The sequence below is a fragment of the Protopterus annectens genome, chromosome 11.part0 (genome assembly GCF_019279795.1).
Source record: "Protopterus annectens isolate FY-2018-M chromosome 11.part0, PAN1.0, whole genome shotgun sequence".
NCBI classification, from domain to species: Eukaryota; Metazoa; Chordata; order Ceratodontiformes; family Protopteridae; genus Protopterus; species Protopterus annectens.
In genome coordinates, this window is record NC_056745.1 from 1,391,135,462 (window position 1) to 1,391,161,633 (window position 26,172).

Sequence of the window (26,172 nt, forward strand, 5' to 3'; positions counted from 1 at the left end):
TTACTGAAATGATGCAAAAGACATTAATATAGACATGTGAAACCAGTATAAATTATGTAGGCATCAGCTTGGGTAATGTTCACAAAGTAAGTAGTAAGTCAAAGGGTTAAAGCATTAGAATAGTTTTGGCTGACATAAAGCAAGCTTATTGGAAAATTTAAATTATGAGCAAACTGACAGTGTTGAATGAAAGGAAGCTATCACACTGGATACAGGTCTGACCAGCTTAAAGTAGGCACGACTATTCTGGCATTCATAACTTGGGAGAAATGCCCCCACAAATTTTTTAGATCTCATTAGAACCCACACAACATATGGGGTGTCAAAAGAGATGGTCAGTGGTATTCACTGGAAAGTATGTTTTTTGTAATAGGAGAAGCAACGCATAGTAACAATAGATTCTGGACCAACTAGTTTTAGAGGAATATCTTTTCTTAACACAAAAGAATGTACTTAATGTCAGTTTAATAATACATTGGTAGACAAGGTGAGAAGATGAGTTCTAACTTCTTCCATGCCGGGGGGAAGTATTCTGCTAAGAAACATCTATTACCCTGACAACAATAATGCTTCTTTCTTCAACGAACCTTTTCAGATTTTAACACAGAAATTTCTTACACAAACTACTACTGTATTGGATTATCAGACCACATATTAGATAAAACCATGTCTTGATAACCATGTATATTCTGCAGCTACAAAATCCCTCACATAACCATTGAGAAGAATGGTGGTTAAGGACATACTAAGACAGAACTCATTGATGAAACATCAATCACCGCATAAATAACAGTTGATAAATTCAATTCTAATGTTTTGCATTGGGGGAACTATTCTCCCCCCTACATCCACTTGATGTGGGGGTTCTCCCTGTCAACTCCATTCTCTGAATGTACTACCTCCAGGGTTGCACCAACTCAGAGAAAAGGGTATTAAACAGTTTTCCTTTCTTCTGAGTTGTTGCATCCTCAGAAGTAGTATATTTATAGGCTGGGGGTGTGGAAAAGATCTTCAACATCAGGAAGTACTGGACAGGATAGTGATTACCTTGGTAACCATAAGAAATGCCAAGACAATGCCAAGACAAAGTCTGACATAGATCGCACCAGAAGGTTACCCTAGCAAAAGCTTTCTTGACCACAAATAGGTTAAAAAGAATATTTTCAGTGAGAATGGTCCTTGATTGTGTACTCTCAGGGGGACAGTAATAAGACCCAATTTTCAAATTATTATCAAAATGGGAACAGTATTCCTGGTGAAGAATTTTAAGGAGTAATGCTGAGACAAAGTGTGTCTTCCCATAAGTAATATGACATAAATATAGTGTTTTTCCCAGTAGGCAGTAAATTGTTTCCTTTCTGTAAAAAGGCAGTGATATCTGGTGGCAAGAGTCAGTAACAAATTTACATATTTTTGGTTTTTAATTTTCATCCTTTTATTTTAGGTTATACAAAACAAAACTGGTCCCACTAGTTAGGTGTCTGGGAATGAACTTGAAGAATAAAGAGTTTTATGAACTTTTGGTTACTGAAAAAGTAGGAAAAATGACCAGAAGTAATTCTAAGAATCTATAAAGACAGCCAAGAAGGACAGACCAAACTTCAGCTTTTTATTATGACAAAAAAATCAGCCTGTAAAATCATATAGCTTGCCATATCCTTCACCACCAGTCACATATTCCACTTCCTTGCCATTCTAAATGGACTAAGAAACTAACTTACCAGTTCTGTGTTCTTCCTATGGCCGGGGAGAAGACCCATTATAGACTCAGGTTAAACTCATACAAAAACATAGAGTGGAGGGCTCCAAGCTAAGCCTTTCAGTAGCAATAAACCTAACCACCTTTGTAAAAAAAATTAAAATCTGAACTAAATTGAGTAACAGAAGAACTTGGAAGAAAAATATATTCCTCCATTTGATAAATATTAGAGGCCAGCAGTGAACCATATGTCAGTGAAGTACTCTGGAAGGCATGGAAAATGCTCATAAATTATATATATGCTTTCCAAATCAAGGAAGGTACTTTCCTGTGGAGCATTTATATCTTGGAGGCAAAACATAGGCTGTGAAATGCAAGGTAGGGCGAGTGATCCAGCAAAACTAGGTCTACAGGATACAGAAAGAGGTGACTTTCTGTCACTAGAAGCGGTCATAAAAAATGTACTTCACCATAACAACAAACCACAGCTTGCAGAAGAAATGTGACCTTGTGTTGCCATGGTAATTTAGATGCCAGATGACAGGCTTCTCCCATTATTCTCTCATTCATTTTGAAATATTTATTTATTGCCCCGTATCTCTGTTGCCTCTTGCCCCGTATCTCTGTTGCCTCTGGCTCCCCTTCTTTCCTTTGCCCCTTATAAAGTATCCACAGTTCGACATGTTGCCTTCTTATTTATTTATTTTTTTTGCTTGGAATACTTTTTGTTGCCACCTCCTGGACAGTATCACAAATATCTGTCCAAAGTTCTTCTGGCACTCTGTCCATCATGTGTAACCCTTTAAATCTGCTCATCACTCCATTGCATGAAGAAAATCTTTTGTAGTGTATTATTTCTGTGGAAATTCACAGTTCGATGAAGGCTTGAGTAAGGAGTAGTGCTTAATCTATTAATTATATTCATTTGCATTGTGGAAGTGGTGTGACATGTTTCTGTTTCATTTAGTTTTTTTTTTTATTTTACACTCTGTAAAGTTGGTGCAGTAGCATGGTATGTTTAAAGGTGTTGTTACTGTAAGAACAAAAAACAAGTAATGCAGACCCACATTGAGACTAATGGGAACAGTTCATCACTCCAAGGCTCAGTTACATGGGTCTGGGATCAGCAGAAGGTTTTATGAGAACAAGGTGGCTCTGAAGTCATTGACAACTCATGGTTCACTGTAACATCTGCATTCTCATACATAATCAGGGGTGCAAAATAGCACCACAAAGACAGTGGCTACCATTAAACCCAAAATCTGCAACAGTATCCCCAAAGGTCTCCACCTGGAGTACATTGCATCCTCAACTAGAAGGTCAAGGTTATGACCTCCTGGGACTGTAATATTTGGATATTAAGAGTGCTCATTATACAAAAGAGACACTTTGGGTGTCACAAGCCTTTTTTTTTACTCAGCATAATTTTCTAGAAGGAATCTGTACCACATGGAATGAAAAATCCCTAGAGCTAGACAATAACAAGTTATACACACCATATAATTGATCCCCCTTTCTTGTCAACTTTTATAAAATTGTTTATATATTTCAATAGATCAACAATAATTCCAACCTAATAAATTCTAATTTGGAGCACATTAATGTGCTCTACTCAGTGCCAGGAGTCTTAACTAAAAATTACCTAGACTTGTGGCTCTCCTCCAACTTAAACACATTCATATATATTTAGTCATAGAAACATGGTTTTAGAGCAATGAAAACTCTCCCTCTATTCCCGGGTATAGTGCTTATCATGTCTTCAGACCCAATGGCAATTCTGGGAGAGTATCATGATTCATCAAATATATCATCAGCTTATGACAGATGCCTTGGGATACCGCACATGAACTTCTAACAAGTCCAAATCACCCACAACAAGACTAATTACCATTTCATAGCTAGCTAGAGTGCACCCTCTATATTCTATTCTGAAGATGATAGCTATCTTATGCATTAGCTGAAATTTTCCTTAAACCTAAGCCCTTGCCAATGGGGGACTTCAACCATTCATCATTAAACTGGTTGATCTACGCTGACAATGGTCTCCATGCCCAGCACTTATTTGACATTATATATGCTAACTCTTTTCACATATAGTTAACCATCCTACTAGGGGCCTCAATATTCTAGATCTTGTCCTCTCAAATGTGGCCACTTCTTGCACATCTCCATATGTATCATCATGTCTAATTAAATTAGACCATAATTTGGTGACTTTCTTCCATTAAACTTGTGATACTTCCCTAAAAATAGCTCTGTATTTAGGGACTTCTCAAAAGCAAACCTTCTTCAGTTACTTGATGACTTAAGTAAATTCTGCTGTAATCTTCCCCTGAAGGATCATACTGCTAAAGCTACTACCTATGTCTCTGACTTATACTCCCATTTAAATAGTTGTATTGATAAGGAAGTCCCTCTAAGGCACAAATAAAATTAGAAGTTTAAAAACAAACATCTGTGGTGGGATACCTGTATACAAAATTATATAACAAGAGAAAGAAACTGCTTAATGTGCTTATATGAAGTCTCATGTTACAGACCTTAACATCACACTTAAGCTAAATAATAAATAGATTAAGGGAACCATTAGGAAGGTCAAAGCTGAGTATGAACTTAAATTAGCCACTAAAACCAAACATAACTGCATATCTTTCTTTAACTATGTCAGAAAATTGGGAACTAACAGTTAACAATATTTGGAGCTTGTCCACAATAATGCTTCAGTCTCTGACCCAAAGAAATCCTAGCTAAATTTTACCCAACCCACAGTTATACCTCTTCCACAGGCTCCGAAATCCCAGCCACTCCCTTTAATTCTGATGGAAAAAGGTCTCTCAGTCCTTTTAAAAACTAAGAATACTTCATCCATGGGCCCTGTCAACAAACCAGGTTGCCTGACTATCAGTGCCAAATATGGCCTTTCCAAACCTCTACTAAACGTCTTTAATCTAGGCCTGTCCACTGGTTACATTCCTGAAGCCTGTAAAGCAGCCATTAGATAACATTGCACAAGGTTGGTCATCAATAGATCCTGGTAATTATAGACCCATTAATCTCCTTAGCCTCATATGTAAAGCTATGGAGTGCATTATCTCAGACTAATCTGGACATTGAAAATCTCTTATATCCTGGAGCCCCATCAACTTCATTTGTTTTTATCAAAAGAAGATGCTTCCTCTTTATCCTCATTAATTTCTTCAAAAAAAGTAACTGAAGCAGAGAACAGTGGTTATTCAGTGCATACAGCATATCTAGATCTGGCCAACACCTTTGAAGCTATTTCCCATGCAGGCATTACTAACAGAATTGTAAATCTGAATATAAATCCTTGTGTTGTGCAATGTATAGCGAACTGGTTGTCTGAAAAAAATCCACATAGCTAGAATTGCAGATGTCACTTCTGAAAGCAAAATAAAGTTACCAGTGGTGTACCACAGTGTCAGTTTTTGGCCCTCTCCTATATAGCATTTATTTCTCAGACCTTTACATAAGTTTAGAAATAACTGTAAATTTGGTGTTGTTATTCAATCTTACACTAAACTGCAAATGCTGCAACACACCTTAGACCATGTTAACAACTGGTGCAAGGACAATGGTCTCAAATTAAATATAAAAATGTACCCTAGTTAATTTTGGTAAACAAAGCAGTTTCACTTACCATACAGGAGATGCATCTCTCCATTCAGACGGTGTTGTAAGAAATCTGGGTACTCTTGTTGATAAGTCCTTACTATTTGACCATCATGTCTCCACAGTAGTTCAGAAAGCCTTTTACTTGGCCTATCTGATTTCCAATGTTATCTGCACTAGATCCAAAGAAGTCTTAAGTCCCTTTTACTCATATCTTCTCTGACAATTATTGAACATAATGCACCTTTTGCCATGCATTTATCTAAACATATCAAACACAACCTGAGAGACCTCAGAGATTCATAACTAAAAGATCAGTGGCCTCAAAAAGACTGTCAGTCCTTTCTCTGTTCTCAGTTTCTTGCAGACTCCTCCAGGGAGATCTAAGTCTAGCTTTTTGGGCCATGAAAGGTCCAACCCTACATGATGTCCTTTTTCTTCCCAGGACTAATAGTACATCAAATACCTATTTAAAGGAACTACACCTTCATCAGTACATAAATAAAACATGTTGGCATGATAGATTGCTATCCCAACATATCCCTCACCTTTGGAACAAACTTTCACTGCATGTTAAGCAGAGTAGCACCCTTGCCACCTTCAAGGTAAACCTAGATAATTAGCTGGGCAGTCTCACATTTTCTCCTGGTCTATCTTTCCTTGCCTACCTTAAGGCTAGATGGAAATTCTGAATAGGATTTTTTGGCTAGGGTTGAAAGGGTTTGCAGGCTGATTGCCAAGTACTCATTTATGAATCTAAGCCTTGTATTAACCTATGAGCATATACATGTCTTGAAATAATTACAGGTGAAATTCTGCAATTAGCCTTGCACTACACTCACTGAAACTGTGTGTGAGTGTGAGTGTTTGTGTGTGTGTGTGTGATATGGAAGAAAGATCTTATAACCTACTTATGACTTCTACTTGCCTAGTAAATTCTGTGGACTGCAGCAGCTGTTCATATGACCATTACACAAGTCAGATGCAATTCTACTGTGTTGAATGGATGGCTAATAAATTCCAAGACTCTGAGTAGTTGTGTAATACATAAAAGAGCTACATCAAGTGATGAAAACATTATTTCTATTTCAAACATTGTATTTCAAATAAAAAAACAAGGAAAGAAGGACATCCAAAAAGACAAGTTAAATGGCGTAGCAGTCTGACAGTATGCACAACACGATCCTAAACAAAAGGAACACTGCTGTACAAATAAACAGATAATGATGCCATGAAAAAAAAATTCCAAAAATATCTAAACATTCAAAGAAAGAGTTTGTAACCCACAAAACCTGCACTGCTAATACGATTCAGAATGATTTGAATATCAGTGCTACTTCCACTCCATAATTAAAATTAGTAACACGGTGGTATGAGCTTCTGGGTCCTTATCAGATTATCGAAGTTTCAAATCTTTGGAAGTCATATGGTCATGATTAAAGTTTTAAAACTTTGAACGTATTAAATGGAGATCGCGGTACAACCTGAAATGGGAAATTTACCTTCAACCTAGTGTGATCTTAGAGTTGGTATATTTAATCACCAGGGGGTGTGAGAAATGCAGGGAGGCTTACCCCCCTGAAAAAATGTTAAAAATAGATTTTTTTGTTTTTTTATTTATTTATTTTTACTGTTCGAAGTTCTAAAACTTTGATCATATGCTCTAGGCCATATGAATTTCAAGGTTTCAGAACTTCGACAGTAATTGCTCTACAGCTGGGCAATGCTTAAAGTTTTCACAGTAGCTTTGTATGTTCATTCAAACAAAGAATTGTAATCAGCAAAAATTATGCATAAATAACTAAACGTAAATTAACTTAAAGGCATACAATTTATAAAATCCATAAATTCAGAACAGTAATCAAAGTCTCTAGCAACACTTAACAAAGGTGAGCTATTTTGTAAACAACTCACAACAGATTTCAAAAATCAAATTTTGATCCTGCTTCAAATGCCACTTAAACAGAAAAGCAACTGTCATCTGTTGTTTAGTGCAGTTTTGTGTTTGTCTTGTCTGAAACCTTACATAACTTGTATGCAAAAACCATAAATGATTCCCTGCCTTCCATCCACAAAATATTAACCTAATAAAAATGGCGAGAGTTTCTGTTTTTCTCTACAGGAAAAACCAGGTCACTCCATTCCAAAGGTCTTGAATTCCCTCATGAAAGGTACTACGGAAGTAGAAAACTGCATGCATAAAGTAGCACAATTATATTTTGAACAAATGTTATTTGAATCTCATTAAAGGAATGTGTTTTCTAGAAGTTACGTTGACTCACATTTTCAATATTATAGAGAACTGGGCATTTAACTACATTTTGAAAAGTTTTGTGGTCACCACAAAGCAAGATTACATGCCACAGGGGATAACAATGTTCCTAAGTAACAAATACAACTGTTGCTGGCATTAAGACAATAACATGCAATTGCAAAATGTATTTTGGAGTCTCTTATGCACCACAGATTTATAACAGTGCACTCTAAGACAGTTAAAGGGATGCAGGAAAAGTTGAAAAGTAAGACTAAATTTATTTCCTTAGTAATAATTTTTGCTCAAGCAATCACTAGATCAAAGAGTTTGAAACAAAAACTTTAAAAAGAAAAATCTGTGGTATCCCTCGAAGTCTCAGAAAACCCAGTATGCAACCTATACTGGGTAAAAAAACAAATGAAGAATAAACTTTGCAGTGTGGAGGGTGTGAAGTTCACTCCTTGAATTATGTTATGCTCCTAGTTTACTAATAAATTGAACTGTAAAATACGTACTACAAAATAATAAAATAGAAAGCAGTAGGTAGTCCACAGTTGAGTTAAAAATGGAATATCCTTTACTGAAACACACAAACAAGCGATCCTAGTTAAGTATAATGAAAAGAATCAAAAACATTAATTATTTATACATAACCAGGTTGTTTGGAGCAATGGAGTGGTTACAGAGGGTGGTTCTGGTAAGAGCAATAAAAGCATCAAACTCATTCCTTTAATTAAGTCCCCCTTCCCCCTTAACACCACAATGTAAACTGAGACTGTGCTGCCTTAGAATTGAAACTAAAAAGCAATAGGCAAACTAAAATATATAACATAAGAACAGCTTATTACGGCTAACCTACTAATCCAAACTTTAACTAAGAAACTAACTAACAAAATGACTAATTAACTAATAAAAAGGTCTACCACTAGACATCTATCAGAATAAGTATTAATACTTATACACTGAAACACTTTCAACAAAGTTCCTCAGAACCCCTAGGGGGAAAAAACAAGCAAACGAAAAGAAATGGTTTCTGGGGGTCTAGTAGCACCATGATGCCTAGCTTAATTCAGTTATTTCCTCCATAGTTAATACAGGGGTGGCTGGCTCAGCTACGGGGGTGTTGAAAGATGCATGAAAATACTAAAAAGTAATACAAAATGTGAAAACAGGTACAAAAAGGTAATACAAAATGTGAAAACAGGTACAAAAAAGTAATACAAAATGTGAAAACAGGTACAAAAAGGTAATACAAAATGTGAAAACAGGTACAAAAAAGTAATACAAAATGTGAAAACAAGTACAAAAAAAGTAATCTGGATAATGGACGAAGGGGGAGGGGTTGGAGGCAAAAAGGATGTGTACAGTGGGGTAGTTAGCAGAAAGGGAGGCACTATGGAACTCTTTGCTTAGGGTGCCATTTCTCCTATGACTACCTGTGGACACAGACAGGGTTATGCAGGGTAAAATATGTTCCAAAAAGGGTGTAAAATATGAAGCAGAGCAAAAAATATAATGTAGTGACTTGGAAAGGGTGACTTCAGTATTGCATCATCAGAGAATAGGAAAGTGTGTTACAGATTTTTAAACATAAAAAGCAATATTTAGGAGACTGGAAAATAGCATTTTTCAGAAGGAAGCAGAAGAATCTTAAAAATCAGGGCTGACTCTACCTCTATGCAAGAAATTAGTTAGTTATAGGTTCATTATGTGGATACAGCCTACAATAATGGGGGAGGTGGCAAAGGCAAAGGTCCAAAAACAAGGACAGATTTTAACTATTGCTTTTATAAACTCAGAAAGTTGCTAAAATAACATTATTTATGTTAGCATGCATTTTCTTAAGGATAAACTCAAATGTATGCCATTATTTAGTGACTTCAGTACTCAGTGATTTGCCAGAACACACCAAAAAAATATGACGCAAACATCTGTACATTTTGCAAAAATCTGGATGGGTGACAGCCATGGCTGAAAGTAAATAGCAAATGCAGCAATGGGGACAGTGAAAGGAAGCATTTCTTTACAGGAAAACTGCAGGATGCAAAGATGTTGACTCTCAAGAGTGATGGTGTTAAATACAGTGAAACAGATTAGTAATATATAGCACAGACACCAATAAACACACTCAAGAAGGACAAACAGAAGCCAGAGATTACAGGATGTGAGGCTTCTGTAGTACAGCCAGTAGAAAAATCAGAGTGGAATGGCCAGGAAGCATCTGTTGACAGCTTCTGTATTCCAGTTCAGGTGTGGGGGGGGGGGGGGTACTTCTATAGCTAACTATGGCACAGAACATGAAACCAGTACTAAATAAAAAAATAAGTCATTATTGAACATAAGGCAAAAATAAACACAGGATCTGATTTGTAATTATTCCAAAGGGGAATATTTTTAAGTAAAGCGCAGCCTCACCAGTGTTGGCACTTGTCAGGTTGTAGCGAGCGTTTAGTTTTTTGATAATGCTGTCTTGAATCTGATACCATTCACTTTCTGTGTTGCACCTATTAAAGAGGAAAGCAAATGTCAGATCAAAGTTCTGCATGTTTAGTAATCAATACCAGATGCAAGACAAGTTAATTCACAGCAGCAAAAAAGTTTTGAAATAAACGTTGAATTCTGGTTACTTACAGATTTACTCGATGAAACAGAACTAATTTAATTGTTCCTTATTATAAATCACAACAAAATGCTCATTAACAAATAAAAACATAAAATCTGTAAGACTGGTTGCTCCAGGTTAATATATTTAACTCTATATTCCCAGGACTTACAGAAGCTGTAGTTTTACAATAAAAATACATCAGTAAAAGAGGACTATAAACATCCTCTATAACTCCACACCTGTTTGTATGTTACATAAATCCATCAAGATTGCTTTAAAATATATCCCCTGCTAAGGCAATCACATTTAATGTACAAGATACTTGCAGTGCTTGCAATATAAAATGTATCAGTAGCTTATACTGTTTCATTTTACCATTTAGAATTGCAAAAGAAAAGGAGTGAAACATTGTGTCAGTCATCAGCCACAGCTATAGATTTTCAAAAGCTTCTCAGTAGTATGTAAAATAACAACCATCAGCCACCAGACATTAGTGAGTATAAACTATATAAGGTATTTTTTTTCAAACAGTTCCCTACAGAAAACACCCCACAAGCCAAAAATACCAGTGCACTGGGAACTGGATGTCTATCAAAATAAAAGGGGAGAAAATCCCCACAATTTCCCTGGAAAGGAATTTAAAGAATGCAATTTCAGACAACCAAAGAATGCTAAAGAGTGGGAAGAGATCTATTAGCCTCATGCCAGGAGACAGCAAACAAGGGCTCATTACGAGATGGAGAAATAAAATGTACATCTGCTGATTATGGTGCCTTTGAAGGTCTAATGTTAGAGTAGATACCTCTTTTAATATTTTTCCCTTCAGGCCCTCCCTGCAGAGTTGTAAAGTAAACAGAACAAGTTCTGGGACTTGCAGGCCAACACGGAAATACAGAAGTACCTAAATATACAGCACCCTGAGAACCACTGCTGGTGATCATGGACTGAGAAAAAATGTGCCTTCTTGAAGCATGTATGCAACAAAAGTGTAAACAGCAAGCTTTAGAGAAGAGTCTTACTAAATTCTGCTGCTCTTCTCACAGTCAGTTTTAAATGTTAATGCCTGGTGAAAGTGCAACCTTAAACATCTGGTGATTGCTCACCTCTCCTGCAGAAATGGTATTATTATTAATATGGGTTTGATGATATTATGCAGACCATAACTGTAATCTTCAGAAAAGCAAACCTGAAAATGGATAACAGGATAACTATAGTCTTTTAAGTTTGGCAAGTAATAACAACAAAACACCCTTGCCCATGGTGTGCAACAAAGGTTGGAATTCCTGCTGATTTCAAAAGGATGCAGACATTCTACAACAATGTTTGTGATCTGAAGCCATCGAGTTTTTCCATTATACATCCAAATGAAGCAAACATGGACAAATAATAACATTTAAACTACCATATTCTTGATCTACAGAGAAGGGGAGGAAAACAGAAGAAAAAGGGAGAATCTAGACCAACCCTCCAGCAAAAATAATTTATATGAACATTCTAAATGTTAATGGAGGAAACATTTAAATGTGTATAACTCTAGTACATGGCTTTCTGGCAGTGCATATAATCAAGGTAACTCCCAGTGAAAATTTATAACGATTTAAGCTATTTAAATTTATAAACTATTTAAACTTAAAATATATATATATATTTAAATTTCCTTCCTTTCTTTGCAGACGTACAACTTACATGTCTCAAATGAGTCTGCAAACTGTGCTTAATTTGTATTCTGTTATGTTTGCTTTTTGTAACTACCTTTGGAGCTTTTCTCCCAGGGCCTCCACTGAAAACGGACCTGTATCCAGTCGGACTATCCCAGTCAACAAATGTAAAATAAATAAATAAAATGTAAGCCTTCAGTCTGAGGCTGGGGCTGGCCCCTGTCTTACATCATAATCTCCAAGTATAAATGAAGAAGGTGCACCAACACTTTCTGCATTTTAACTGTGGTAATGAAAATGTAATAAATGAATGAAGGGTGGCAACATAAAAAGTCGCCTTTCCAAAAGAGAGATAATGATCTAGCCAAAATGATCCAAGCCTAGGTCCATGTGAGTAAAAAAACAAGTATGAAATATTAAGAAGCAAGACAATGGAAATAATGTTGGGAGGGTGGCCTAATGGTTAAGCCGTTTGCCTTACAAACACAAGCTACAGGTTTTGAGTCTCACAAGGGATAATTGGCTAGGCTTAAAATGGCTCACAAGGGCAGTTAGCCTAGTACTAACCTATGAACCTATGTACTTATATCACTACAACACACAGAAGCTGAACTACTTTAACTGCTTTACATCCTTCCTGCTAAGAAAATCCAGTTTGCTTACACAATAACCCCAATCATTTTTGTGTCAGTATTTTTTTTTTATCAAAAATCCTTAATTCCTCACAGGATACAGGGTGCAACAGTATTTTTAAGCAGTGAAGAACAGCACTCTTTAGTTTGTTAACATTTAGCTTGTGTTACCTCTAATGGGAATAAAAATTATTAATAAAAAAATAACAGGCTGTTACACAGTCATTTAAAATGTGTCTTTTGGGGACTTTGATCCCTTGTCAGTCTGGGCTGTACTCTACAGCTGGTACCCATTAATTTACTATGCTTACTTTCAATAAAGGCAAAACTGTGTAGAATACTTCACCAAAACTGTTTTTTGACTGTGTCCTGTTTTGAAGAAAACAAAACAGGGGGAAGAAGGGATTTGCATGTTAACACAAAACAAAGAGAAGCCCTCTTTGGCCCTCATGCAGAGGGTTCCGCTATGCATGCCAACACTGTACATAATCAACTAAGTGGTTGCTACACCATGGAGCAAGGAACCATTCCCCCTTGTAGCAATCTCAAATGATGAACATCTACGACGAACACCATTGAAGTCAACTGACAGTCTCACACAGGTGGTACTGAGATGGCCAATCTAATCTAATAGTAAATGGATCCAGCTCAGAAAGACCCAAGCTTAAAAATCTCTTTAATCACTTCATCAACTTCTTTTAAAGGCTTCTGCACCATACGATTTTTTGATACACTCTTGAGACATGACTTGATGCATTCTTGGGACATGCTAAACAATTGCAGATTAGCTGTTTTCCAGTCTCCAGTCCATCTTCCTTGATGTTCCTTGGTCTAGTCACACTGTTTGATAGGTAACACACAAAAACATGCAGCGGTGAGACTACAGATGTGTCTTAGGGGGAGCACCCAGTTGCCCACATAACTAAAAGAATGGTGCAGGACTGCACTCATCAGAATAACTGCTTGCCCATAACTCACTTCCAAATTTTATATCTGAGAAATATATCCTAAAATGATGTAGCTCCAGCACAGAGTCTATGGGACACAGCAACTGCTTATCTTTTACACTATTGCTGTTGTTAAGAACACCAAAGACAGTGCGAGTCAAGTTAAAATGATTCAACTAATTAATCAATTAGCAAGCAAAAGCATAATCTGACTTCACACTATATGTGCATTGCAATCTTCACGGGGTGTACTAACACCTACTATGCTGGACAACATTTTTGCATTTTGTGGCTCCATGTTGCATATTAGAATACTTCATAAAAGATACAGTTACACATATCAGCCAATACACACTGATCGTTGCTGGGGAGAATTTACTTTTCTAAATATTGAACTGGTTACATCTCTCTTTGTGCGATTCTTTGATATGTTGTTTTTCAAAGATATTTTTCATGCCATTTATTTTGTCTTACTCGATAATTTTCTTGACGGCATCAATTTAAAAAATCTTTTCCATTGATTTTCTTCCAGTAACTCCCTGATTCTTGTAAGGGTTTAATGATTTTTTTTAATCCTCCCCTCAGTGATTCACCTAACCTAACCTATGTTTTTTTATTACTTATTTTATTTTCATTTTTAACAGAGAAAATGTGGATCCTACTGAGTCATTTTCAGTAAAGATCCCCTGCTAGACTGAAAGCTTCTTATAAGCACTGAAAATACAAACATGCAAACTTTTCTGGATCCAACTTTTTGGCAAATGCTACATGCAGACAGTTGCTATATTTACATGCAATATCTTGCATAGTAAAATATACTTCTCCAAGATCAAATGTGTCATAGGCATGCAGAGACACTATTCTCAGAAAACTGCATGCTACTTCTAGAAATTCCAAACAGCTTCACAGAACAATATGTTTTACAATAATTTAGAATTGCAACTTGGATTGCTGTTGATCACTTGCAAACAACAACCTACAATATTAATAACAATGTCACACAATATAAAAATACCATTATCATATGATGCATTTTAATGTATATATATATATATATATATATATATATATATATATATATATATATATATCTACACACACACACACACACACACATATATATATATATATATGCATATGCACACATACACACACACACAGACAGACACACACAAATGCACACACACACGTATGTACATACATACATTGTATGTATGTGTGTGTGTAACTACTTTGTGCTGAATAGAGAAGAGAATAGAAGAAGAAAAAAATTAGAAAAATTAGGTGTGCTTTTTTTTTGGTCTGTTTTCCAAATGGTGATCCACTCAGTAGTACCACTGCTTCCTTTAGGGTGTAAACAGCACCATCCAAACTGGCCACAAACTCCCATTTCAAAAAAGTTACCTACCATTGACAGTGACTCACTGAAGACATGAGCTAGCGAATCTGAGAAAACTACTTCCTCCCTAAGTTTAAAAAAAATATATATATATATATATATTATAAGCAGTCTGGTCAGCTTAGAAACTTTTGATAATAGAGGGGAAAAAAGTGCCCAAGTAACTTCCTGATTCAGGGAAAGATGCAAGTGAAGTCACAGCATCAAACTGGAATTGTTTGTCAGTAAAACACAATAATCTGATTGCAAATTAGTTTTCCTAATATAAAACATTAACATTTATTTTGTAATTTTACTGTGTACTGTGCTCATTTTAGGAGGCTCCCTGCCATCTAAGAATGATCTCATCACTGGTGTTAGTGAAGCACATACTTTAGTATTTCTAAAGAGGAATGCAAGAGCAGTTAAAATGGTACCTTGGAACATGGCCTTAACATACAGCCTGAAATGAATCATTGTCATTTTCTTGTGTTGCTAATACAATGCAAGGTGGAAAACAGCCAGTGGTGAAAATAAAAGAAGCCAGTAACTTAATTTTAAACAGAATACCTTTCCTTCAAAACTACTGCAAACAGTGAAATGTAAATACTGACAGGCCTAAGAACAGTAGAGTCTATCTCTCAAGCATTAGATGAACAGCAGAAAAGGAGCGCTTTAAGGTTGAAAAGGACTGCGTTAATACTGCCGTTGATGCCATTACACTGTATCATGTCACTGTGGAGGCAGCATGTAAGAAACACCCTGCTTCATTTCAGGAGAAACGTGAGTGCCATGGAGCACCCTGTCCATGTAATGGAATCATCTTTTGACTGAGAAGTAGACAGAAAAGCCCTGCACAACTTTCAACATTCTGTCTCACTGTGCACCTGAAAGAACTGAACCACAGCGAGTACAATACTCAGGTCTTTAATCGGCATTAAACATGTTATTTAGATGTGTGGTTTTACAATGAAATGTTCCTTTAGCTTTTTGATACAGATCCGCCAAATTTCATCATCCCATCAATCCACAAGGGCTCCTTTTGAATTAACACAAAAACCCAGTGAATACCGTTACATGTTAACCACTCCAGCCCATCTAAAACAAAATGTTAGGGTTACACAGCCCTTCCCTGAACATCACATGTACCACCTAAACAGAATATTTAGTGATACTAATAAAGTATATATACATAAAAAAGAGATACTACTAAACTTTGAAAAATCATAGACGTAAAAACAAGCCTAGGTTAAATGTAAACAATATGCACATTTTTGTTATCAAATTATCCATATCTTTATATGAATTCCACTTGTCTCAAAGGCTGAAAGCAAAAATAAAATATTCTTAATTATATCAGAAAACTGACTGTAACATGCTAACAACAAACAAGGAAGTTATTACCTAGTCACAGGATATACCGAATGTGCTTACAGACAAAAATACACTAATTCCAAAGTAAGTAAAGAAGCATGTCAGATTGTCAGATATAAAAAGGAAGACATCCATTTTAGAACTACAAATGTGATTACTTCTGCCGTAAGTAACTTTAGAAACTCAATTTCAACAGGACCAGGCAGCAGTCCTGAAAGCTTCCTACAAAGAATCAAGAAAAACCAAACTGGAACCCTATCAATCATGTTAAAGTAAATGTAAGCACTTGGACATGTTCCTGACCAATGGCAACAGGTTTTAGTGGTTCCAATTCATCAAGAAGGAAAATCAGACTCAGACAATGCAGCCCTATCAGCCTTGCCAGTATTCAATATAAAATTATACAGAGTCCTAATGGAGCTTACCCACATGACGTAGTGGAATTAATTCTGACAGATAAGGAAAAGCAGGGTAGTTATGAGAAAATCCTGCCTTCTGAGTCTTGTGGTTTTCTTTGAAGAGGTAATGGTAACACTTAATGAAGGGCAGAAACTGGCAGACCCCACTCTGATGGACCTCCTTAATATCCACAAAACAAACACCACCAGAATTACCCGTTCTAAAGATGTAAACCTTGCCTGTGATATAAACAGGACCTGCTGGACAGACAAGTATGCATCCCAGACACTATCCCGTCTCTGGAACAAGCTCCCCATCCAAGTGAAGCAGAGTACCTCCCTAATCCAATTCAAGTGTAAATTGGACAATTGGATGGGGAACAGGAAATTCATCCCTGGTGTGGCACCTCTGTGTGTAATGGACACAGGCAGCCTGTAAATGGTTCATCTTCCAGGCCTCTGCTTGTAAATGTTTCATCTCCCAAGCCCCTGCTTACACTTACCAAGGGTACCAGAACTTGTCAGAAATTTGGGATGCGTGGCTAATCTTAAAAAGGCCCTTGTGGTTGTTAGCTTAGTAAACAACTACGATCCTATATAGGGTGTATTTCATTAGTTTGAATAACGTTTTTGTCAAAAGGCATTCATCAACCCGCATTTGGTCAAATGGGCTTTGAAAATACACAACAGAGGAGAAAGGGAAATTCTCCTTTTTCCACAGTTGTGCAATCTCTGAGTTGGTATACAAACATAAAAGTGGTGTGGGAGGTGCAGGGTTGCTTGCTCCCCTGCAAAAAAAAGATGTCCTCTTCGACCCTTCTCTACAGTGACCATCATCCATTCACTTCCCATACATGCTGCCTACAACCACTTGTATCAATACAGAGTGCCCTGCATTCCTGTGCAGTCTGATCTCACCAACTAGTATGCTCTTCTGCTCATATGCATTTGGACAGATGTTGCTGAGTGCCTGACACCACCATTAATAGAAACCTATGTCCACAGCACATCTGCCATGCTGGCCTGACATTACTATGGCAAGTTTGTGAGGCAACAGTTGTGAACCACGTTTTCTGCCACTTTATTGTGCCTCACTTTTCTCTCCTCTTGTTGGTGGGTTTGTGATTTGCCACACAATTTGGGGCATTTACATCTCAGTGGATAGCCTTCCACTGCAGTTCCATGTCTTTGTATCTACTTCTTTTTAACTTTTGATAACTAGATGAGCGTACAGACTACAGGCAAACATTTTAGACACAACTGTGATGAATATGATGATGTCTACATTAAGAGTAAAATTATTACAATATACTTTAAGTCCAAAAATAAATTCATAGTCTCACTGTTTCAAAGCACCTGTAGATTTTCACTAACACATTTTTTATCAATTGGATAATTAGAACAGTTTCTTGAAAGTGTTGTGCTAAACAACTGAAAAGTGACAACTCTAATTCGGCAAGGAAATCTGTGAAAGCAGTGTAACAGTTTTTTATTCTTAGATAGTGCATTTTCTAACTTTCTATTTCTGTATAACATCTCATGAATGTGGCATTTGTCAGTTCTGCAAAACTTGGGCAAAATGTGAAATTCTGATGAGTAATTTAAAGAAATCATATGTATACACACACACACACACACACACACACACACACACACACACACACACACACACACACACACACACGAACATACATGCAAAATCAGACCATGGCAAATCTTTGTTTCAAAATAAAGAAAAGGTAAGCACACAGCAGTCAAAAAAATCTCTCCCACGAACTGTTTGGATGCTGCTGTATTACCACACAGAAGAAGAATAGCACACACAGCATAAATGTCTGTCCTTTAGTGGTAAATAAATCTAACATACATAAACATTTATTCAATTGATTCAGAAACATTTGCAGAGCAAATAAAACTGGAATCTTCAAGCAACTATGTTCTTATTATTTGCGCTGCCAATGTACATTGTTTTCAATGCAAAATGGATAACTAGGCTCAAGTGGCCCAGTGGGTAAGACACTGGCCTCCTAAGCCAGGAACTGTAGGTTCAAATTCCATCTAGCATGGTACAAGGAATTGCGATTGGTATAATGATTAATGTGTTTGCCTTGCACACAAGGTACAGGTTTGATTCTCGCCTTTAGTCACTGCCTGGATATTGGCTAGGTATGTAATAATTTGCAGATTAATTGCCTAGTATTTATTATTTATGAACCAGCAGAATTATGTTGCTGTTCTCTTTTGTAGCTACAGGACCTTAATGTGATATCACGTGTTGCAAATTATGGAAATATAAAAGCATCTATACATTGTATCCACTTCACCAGATTTAGTAAACAAGCTGTCAGGTGTGTAGTTGGAAAGTAGAGATTTATAGGATTCATACTCAGGCTACAATTTACCTTAATATTTCAAGATTTAGTATAAGATAATTTCTGAATAACAAATTCATTTTTTCTTTATTCAAAACAAATTGCCACTATACATAAAAATATTGCTTGATGTGTCCTACGATGGCAGGTTCCACCTTTAATATTAATCAGGTATGCTGAAATGCAGAAAGAAGTGCATAGAAGAGGAAATAACGCAATAAAAATCATACAAGTTAGATTTTTTTACAAAATAAACTGTAATCTTAACCCTAAAGGCCATCTAGTAATGAAATATAGTATAAAATGTGTACAGAAATATAAACAGATCACTATTTCATTTCACTTCTCAATGACTTAGTGAAATATGAGACAGAAGACTTTAATACATTTGTTTGTATTTCGTGTAGAAAAATACACAATGATTTAGCTAAGGAGTAGACATATTTTTTTGTTTTCAAGAAAATAAATCTTACATGTAAACTTTCAAGACAAGATCCTCACGGGGTTCTCCATGAAGCAGATCTGCTATACTGACAACAGCACATCCAAATGGTCTTCGATACTGGACATTAGATATGTTTTTCTTTTCACCAGCTCCCATTCGACCTGTTAAGTTACAAAGAATATGTAGCAATTACAGTCTTGAAAAATGAGACTAGTTCAAGAAGCCTGATAACGAATCATGATTCAAGGAATCTATTACATCTAGATCATCAGTCATAAATGAATATGTACATAGCAACCTTTCAATATATTATTAGGATTTTATATCATAATTGTGAAAGTGTAATCAGAAGGGAAAAAATGGAAACAACAGTGTACATATCACTGAACTTCTTTGCTCAAGAATCCTGGACACTGCCAAAAATAATTCAGGGGGAGACAAAGGCTCAAAATGAGGGACAACTTATAAATATTACTCTAATTCACTTAAAGGGCGGCCACGGTGGTGCAGCGGTTAGTATTGCCACCTCACAGCAAGAGGTTCTCTGTTTCGATCCTTGGCTGGGGTGCCTTCTGTGTGGAGTCTGAAAGTCCTCTCTGTGCCCGCATGGGTTTTCTCCGGGTACTCCAGTTTCCTCCCACATCCCAAAGACATGCTGTAGGTGGATTGGACACTCTAAATTGGCCCTAGGTGTGAGTGTGTGCATGCGTGTGCCTTCTGTGGAAGGTTGGGCACTGAGCTGGCAACTCGACACTGTAAAACTCCACTGCCAATCATGAGCGGACAGGTGATCCACTGTGGTGACCCCTAACTGGGAAAAGCCAAAAGAAGAAGAGTCTAATTCACTTAAAATGTTAATAGCATCATAGATTTTAAATTAACATGAATTTTCTGGACAGCAAGAATGTGCAAATCTAATGTCTAGCATTACTGACCAACTTTAATCCAGAGTGATTTACAAGAAAAACATTTTATGGGGAAAAATATGAGCTGAAATCAGAGATGTTTGCAAAATTCAGGACAGCCAAGAGGTATGGCAATGCAGAAAACTTGACATTTGTTTAAACCTTACCAAATTTGTACCGTTTTATGAAATTCTATTTATCTTTCTAATTAAAATATTTTTTACTTGAAAATGATCAACAGGAAATTTTTGGGACCCAGTTTGCCTTAATCCTTATAACAACACCCTAAGTTTCTCCACTGAGCAGTGGCCACATATTCTGTGAGATCTACCCAGGCAACATGATGCAATATAGTACACATGTAAATTTTTAATAATGACTTTATGGTTTAAAAATCTAATTGTTGTCATTGAATGCACATCACGATCCCAGAATTTCTGTGTTATAAACATTCAGACAGAAGGGTAGCTATTTTTTAAAGAGAGACTATGTTTCTTCTGAGGGCTAATTAGTATTAAGAAGCAAAAATACATCAAAAATCATCAGATATATCTGCTCAGTTCTGGCAATACAACCTCTATTTCTTGAAGCTTTGTCACTTCAGTGAGCGGGCAGAGAGTGGGAAGACAAACTGGAATTCTTCCTCACTCTCACCTGTTATTAGTTTAACACTGTAATTTTGATGTTGCCCTTATGTGGTATGCACATTGGGCATGTGAGGACTTCAGAACCAAGTTAATGACATGGGAAGAGACAGAAGTCTTCCAAAACCATTCTCAGAATGCAACTTTGGGCTTTCCAGTCCAGTTAAGAAGGTACAAACCCCATTTCTTGCCCACTGCAATAAACAACTGCCCTGCCCTGATCCAGTTCCTGTGGTATTATTACTTTCTTGCTACGTAGTTGAATTCACATTTTTCTTCTTCATACATGCTGTGTCACAATTTTTAATCTACGAAGGGTTAAAAAGTGGGATATGGCAAAAGAAGCAAGAGAAACAGTGCAGCCAAAGCTAATTATGGTCACAAAAGACATCAAAATCTGGACAGAACTGTAAGGACAGTAAGTATAATGACATTATACGTTCACAGGTAAGATACTAGGCTATCGGCCCTGGGGCCTATATAAGCCTAGCCAAATGGTACCCTGGCTTTTGCCACCCAAGAAAATGATTTTCCACTGTCGAGCAGAGTCACAGAAGTGATCCCTGGGGTGAATGGCAGAGTCACAGAAGTGATCCCCGGGGTGAATTTCCTATCTCCCATCCAATCATCAAGATTTTTCTTGAAGAATGCTAATGAGTAGGTTTGTTTGATATAGATAGGTAGTTTGTTCCAGAGTATGGGAAGTCTCTGGGACAGGAATCTATCCCTCCAGCATGTTCTGTTTATTGTGTTGACAAGGTTTAGGTCCCTAGAGCGTGTAGCTCAGAGGGATTGGTATTTCTTTAAGTGGAGCATGTCCAACAGCTCTGGGTTTGACATAACTTTGTATGTTAGGCAGAGATCGCCTATGAGTAGGCGATATGCGACAGAGTAAAGCTGGAGTTTTTTGAGACGGTCTGCATAGGGCATCTGTTTGAGGCCAGTAATCCTCTTTGTGAGGTATTTCTGCGGCCTTTCCAGTTGTTGTAGATGTCTTGTGAGGTACATACTAAAAGGGGCATTGTACTCTATAATGGGTCTAATGAGTGATGAGTAAAGGGGAACAATGACCTCTTTTTTCCTGGAAGAGAAACCTTCTGTAATGAGGTGTGCCACGTAGAAGGATTTCCTGACTACTGTGGCAATGGAGTTTTTACCAAAAGGGATGACCATACACTTTTTGGCATTGAGCTTGAGGCCATGGCTTTGACACCAGGCATTTGCCTCAGTGAGGCCCTTTTGCGGGATGTCCACATCATTAGGAGCTTTGATTATGGCTCCTAGTTTGCAGTTATCTGTGAACATTGTTAGCCAAAGACCTTCTGTGTTAGCCTGTAATTCAGAGAAGTAGATACCAAACAGGAGAGGACCTAGGACTGAACCCTCTGGTACTCCACTTGTCACTAGTTTGAAGTTGGATTTAGAGTCTGTTACTTTCACAGTGTGGGTTCTGTCAGTGAGCCAGTTGGTAACCCATCTTGTGACATAGGGGATTTATACCTAGTTTAGTGAGTTTATCTATAATTCCAGAGTGGGGAATGGTGTTGAAAGCCTTGGCGAGATCTAGATAGGCTGTGTGAACCACCTTACCCTCATCTACAGCTTTGGTGATCACTTCAAAGAAGTCTATCAGGTTTAGGAGACATGATCTGCCGTTTACAAACCCGAACTGGGTAGGGTCCAGAGTTTGGAGATTACCAATGTCATGGTTTATAAGTTCCATAATGATACGTTCCATAGCCTTGCAGATCAGGCTCATCAGGCTAATAGGGCGGTAGTTCCCAGGGTCCATAGTGACTCCCCTTTGTGGAGTGGGATAACCATTGCTGTGCCCCATTCAGTGGGCACAAAGACTGAAGTGAGGCTATGATTGAACATGGTACTTAGGTGGGGTGCCAGTTCATTCTGTAATTCATGTAGAACGCAGCCTGGGATGTTGTCAGGTCCCATGGATGCTGTGTTCTTGGCTTTGGAGAGTGTCTTTTTTACCTGTGCAGCCATTATTACAGAAACTTTGCATTCTTCTGGTATAGAGATGGGCCCTTTAGAGGGTGAGAGAGGGGTAAAGTTAGCACTGAACCTATCTGCCAGGATGTTGGCAATATCAGTTGGTTCTGTATATTTAGTGCCATTGTGCTGTAACTCAGAGCAGATCTGAGTGTTGCCATTGAGATTCTTGACATAGCTATAGAATGCTTTGTGGTTGTCTTTAGAATCAGTGGTGATTTTGTTTTCGTAACTTGCATTGGAGGATGTTATGAGGGATCTCAGCTTCTAACTAAGGCTGACCACGGAGTTCTTCCAATCATGGGATTTTACTATTTTTTGCAACAGCTTCTTTCTTCTGTTGTAGAATTTGTTTATGGCAGGGGACCAACAGATTAGTTCTGTTTTTTGGAGGATAGCATCTTGATTCTGTTAGAGATTGCATGGCAGGGGACCACCAGATTAATTCCTTTTTTTGGAGGATAGCATCTTGGTTCTGTTAGAGATTGCACGATCCATGCACTCGTGTAAGTGCTTATAAAGTGCAACTGTATAGGATTCAGCAGTCGTACCTCTATTGTCCATCAGCATGGGTTTTGTGAAGTTTGCAACTTCTGTCTTAAGAAGTGTGAAGTTGGCTTTGGTGAAACTTTTTACAGTGGTTTCCCTAATGGAGGGTGCGGGTGGGATGTGGATGTCTAAGGTGATTAGCTTGTGGTCGGATCTGACCAATGAGGAATTGACCTCTGGTGTGGAACATACCGGTTGCACATGTTGGTAATGACCAGGTCTAGGATATTACTGCTCCTGGTGGGGGTGTGGACAAGTTGCTCCAAGGCATTGGAATTTATGAATTCCAGAAAACATTGAGCACAAGAGTTGGTACATAAGTAGTTTTCTCAGCTAATGATGGGGTAGTTGAAATCACCCATTATTAGGGTGTTAGGTTGTACCTTAATATTTTCCAGTGTATAAAGAAATGAGGAATGGGAATCCTGAGGCATGGTGGGGGATCTGCAGCAAGCTACAATTTGGATTGTGATCTTGCCCAGAGTTAGTTGCACTTGGATAATCTCGGATGCATTATGCTGAGCAAATAGCCTGGAAGTGTAGATATCCTTAATGAATATGGACACACATCTGCCTTTAGTGTTTTGGTCCAAGTTAGGTGGCCGAAAGGGGTGGTATGGATTACAGCCTAGTAATGCAGGGGTGCTCTCTGGAGCCTTGAACCAAGTCTCTGTCACTGCAGGGATGTCGATGTCCTCTATTTTAAGGAGTGCCTCGAGTGAGTGCATTTTGAGGTTTAGACTTCTAGCATTAAGTAGCATTACCCTCAGATTTTCCTTGCTTGTACCTGTTATGGTGGTGAATTTGTCCTTTGAACCTTGCCTAAAAAGGGCACTATAGGGGTTGCAAGAGCCTTAGCCAGTATCCAGAATCCCAAGGGCAACAGGTGCAGGCAATCTCTGGCAAAGCATCATGGTTTGTCGAATATGTCATCCCAGGTAGACAGATACTGGATCCCCTTAGAATGACACCAGAAGCTTAGCCAATTGTTGAAGTCAATCATTTTGTCCTTGTACTGTGGTATCATTCTGGGTGATGGCAGGATGCTACTCAGGGCTAGGGTCATACCTGCCTGCGCTACAAGATCGGACAGCTCCTCCGTGTCTCTTTTCATGTAGTCCAGGGTGGTACGTCTCAGGTCATTCACACCAACATGGACAATGACAGAGTCATATTTGTACTTGTTGTGGAATGACCTGAGTGTGTACGTTATGTGGCGGATCCTGACACCTGACAGGCAGCTGACAGTAACTTTCTCCTTGTTTAGCCTGGTGAGTGACTAGAGTGTTGGGTACATTGTTATGCCTTATGGGCTGTGGTTGATTGGCACACTGAGTCTGTGGGCTATGTGTCATTTGGGTTGTGTTGGGGGATGGAGGCTGCTTGCGTTTCTGCTTTGGAGGTCCCTATTGCTTGGGTAAATTTTTATTGAGAGCCTCTGTGAATGTAGGTGTGTGTTTTGTGTTTCTGTGTATGTTTTGGTGGTGTAGGTTTTGAGGGACTATGGGATGGAACTGTAAGGATGATACGTATGATAAAATCAAAACCTAGATGGAACTTTTAAGGACAATATGTATGATGAAATCAAATCCAGATGGAACTGCGTGGACAAGTATGGAGAAACCAAAACCCAGCTGGATCTGTAAGGACAATAAGTATGACCCAGCTTAATAATCAGCCCACAGATGACAAACACAATCATATGTCTTCTAACCTAGAAGAGAACACAAGTTTATGTTCATAGTAATCAGAACATACCCAGAACCAAAGAAAACAGACCATGGAATGTCTGCAAAACAGAATAAAGTAAGGAGTGAAGCACACAACAGGCTGGGTGCTGTAATAATTACAGAAGATTTGGAGAAAGACTGAAAATCATGTTAGAATTTAGTTGTCCAGAAGACACTTTCCATGCTACTACCTCATAGTTCCAACTGTAGGACTCATTGCTAACCTCTGCCTACATCTGTGGAGAGAGCTTTTTATACATTCTTTTTTATTCTTGCTGACCATCAAGCCTCCCCAAGACTAATTGTCCAGAGGAGGTGTCATGTACCCAGTCAAGAGGGTAGCTTGTGCATCTGCTACCATTCCCTTCACTTGCATGACAAGGGCAAGTAGAACCTTCATCCTATGACCAGGCTAGTCTGCCTTTCCCCCACAGACTGTGGACCTATGGTGCCCATAGAAGATCCTGGGTATAGAACTACAGAACTCCTTCTCCCAGTCAGAAGTTTGCATTATGGTAAGTGGTGACTGTGGAGGAATTTTATTTTATGGCCTTAACCCCACACCAGTAGCTGACAACAGCACTGACGTCACTGTGTGAACACCTACACTCTCCCAGTAGGCATATGTGTTCGTACACACACACACACACACACACACACACACACACACACACACACACACACACACATACACACACATACACACACACACACACACACACACACACACACACACACACACACACACACACACACAGACAAAACCTCCCAAGGGCTACCATCATTAGCTTGGAAGTGTTAAGCCCACATCCTTCATGGCAATGGTTCCTGTAGTTATGCAAGCCTTAATTTGCACAACAGCAACTGGCCAAATGGAAATCACCACTCTGTTAGTCTTTTATGGTCTTCCTATGCTTGCATGTGTCCTCTCAGAATATGCAAGTT

The 26,172-nt window shown here is 38.0% G+C and overlaps 1 protein-coding gene across 2 annotated transcripts in view; it reads right to left on the minus strand.

Moving 5' to 3' along the window:
- DOCK4 (dedicator of cytokinesis 4) overlaps positions 1-26,172 on the minus strand; it is a 3,006,016-nt gene that overhangs the window by 1,339,021 nt on the left and 1,640,823 nt on the right. For both annotated transcript variants that reach the window (XM_044088673.1, XM_044088674.1), the window contains exons 11-12: positions 19,421-19,553; positions 9,999-10,087 (exon numbers count right to left, since the gene is read on the minus strand). In XM_044088673.1, the coding sequence (XP_043944608.1) occupies positions 9,999-10,087; positions 19,421-19,553 (222 nt within the window). The remainder of the gene's footprint in view (positions 1-9,998; positions 10,088-19,420; positions 19,554-26,172) is intronic.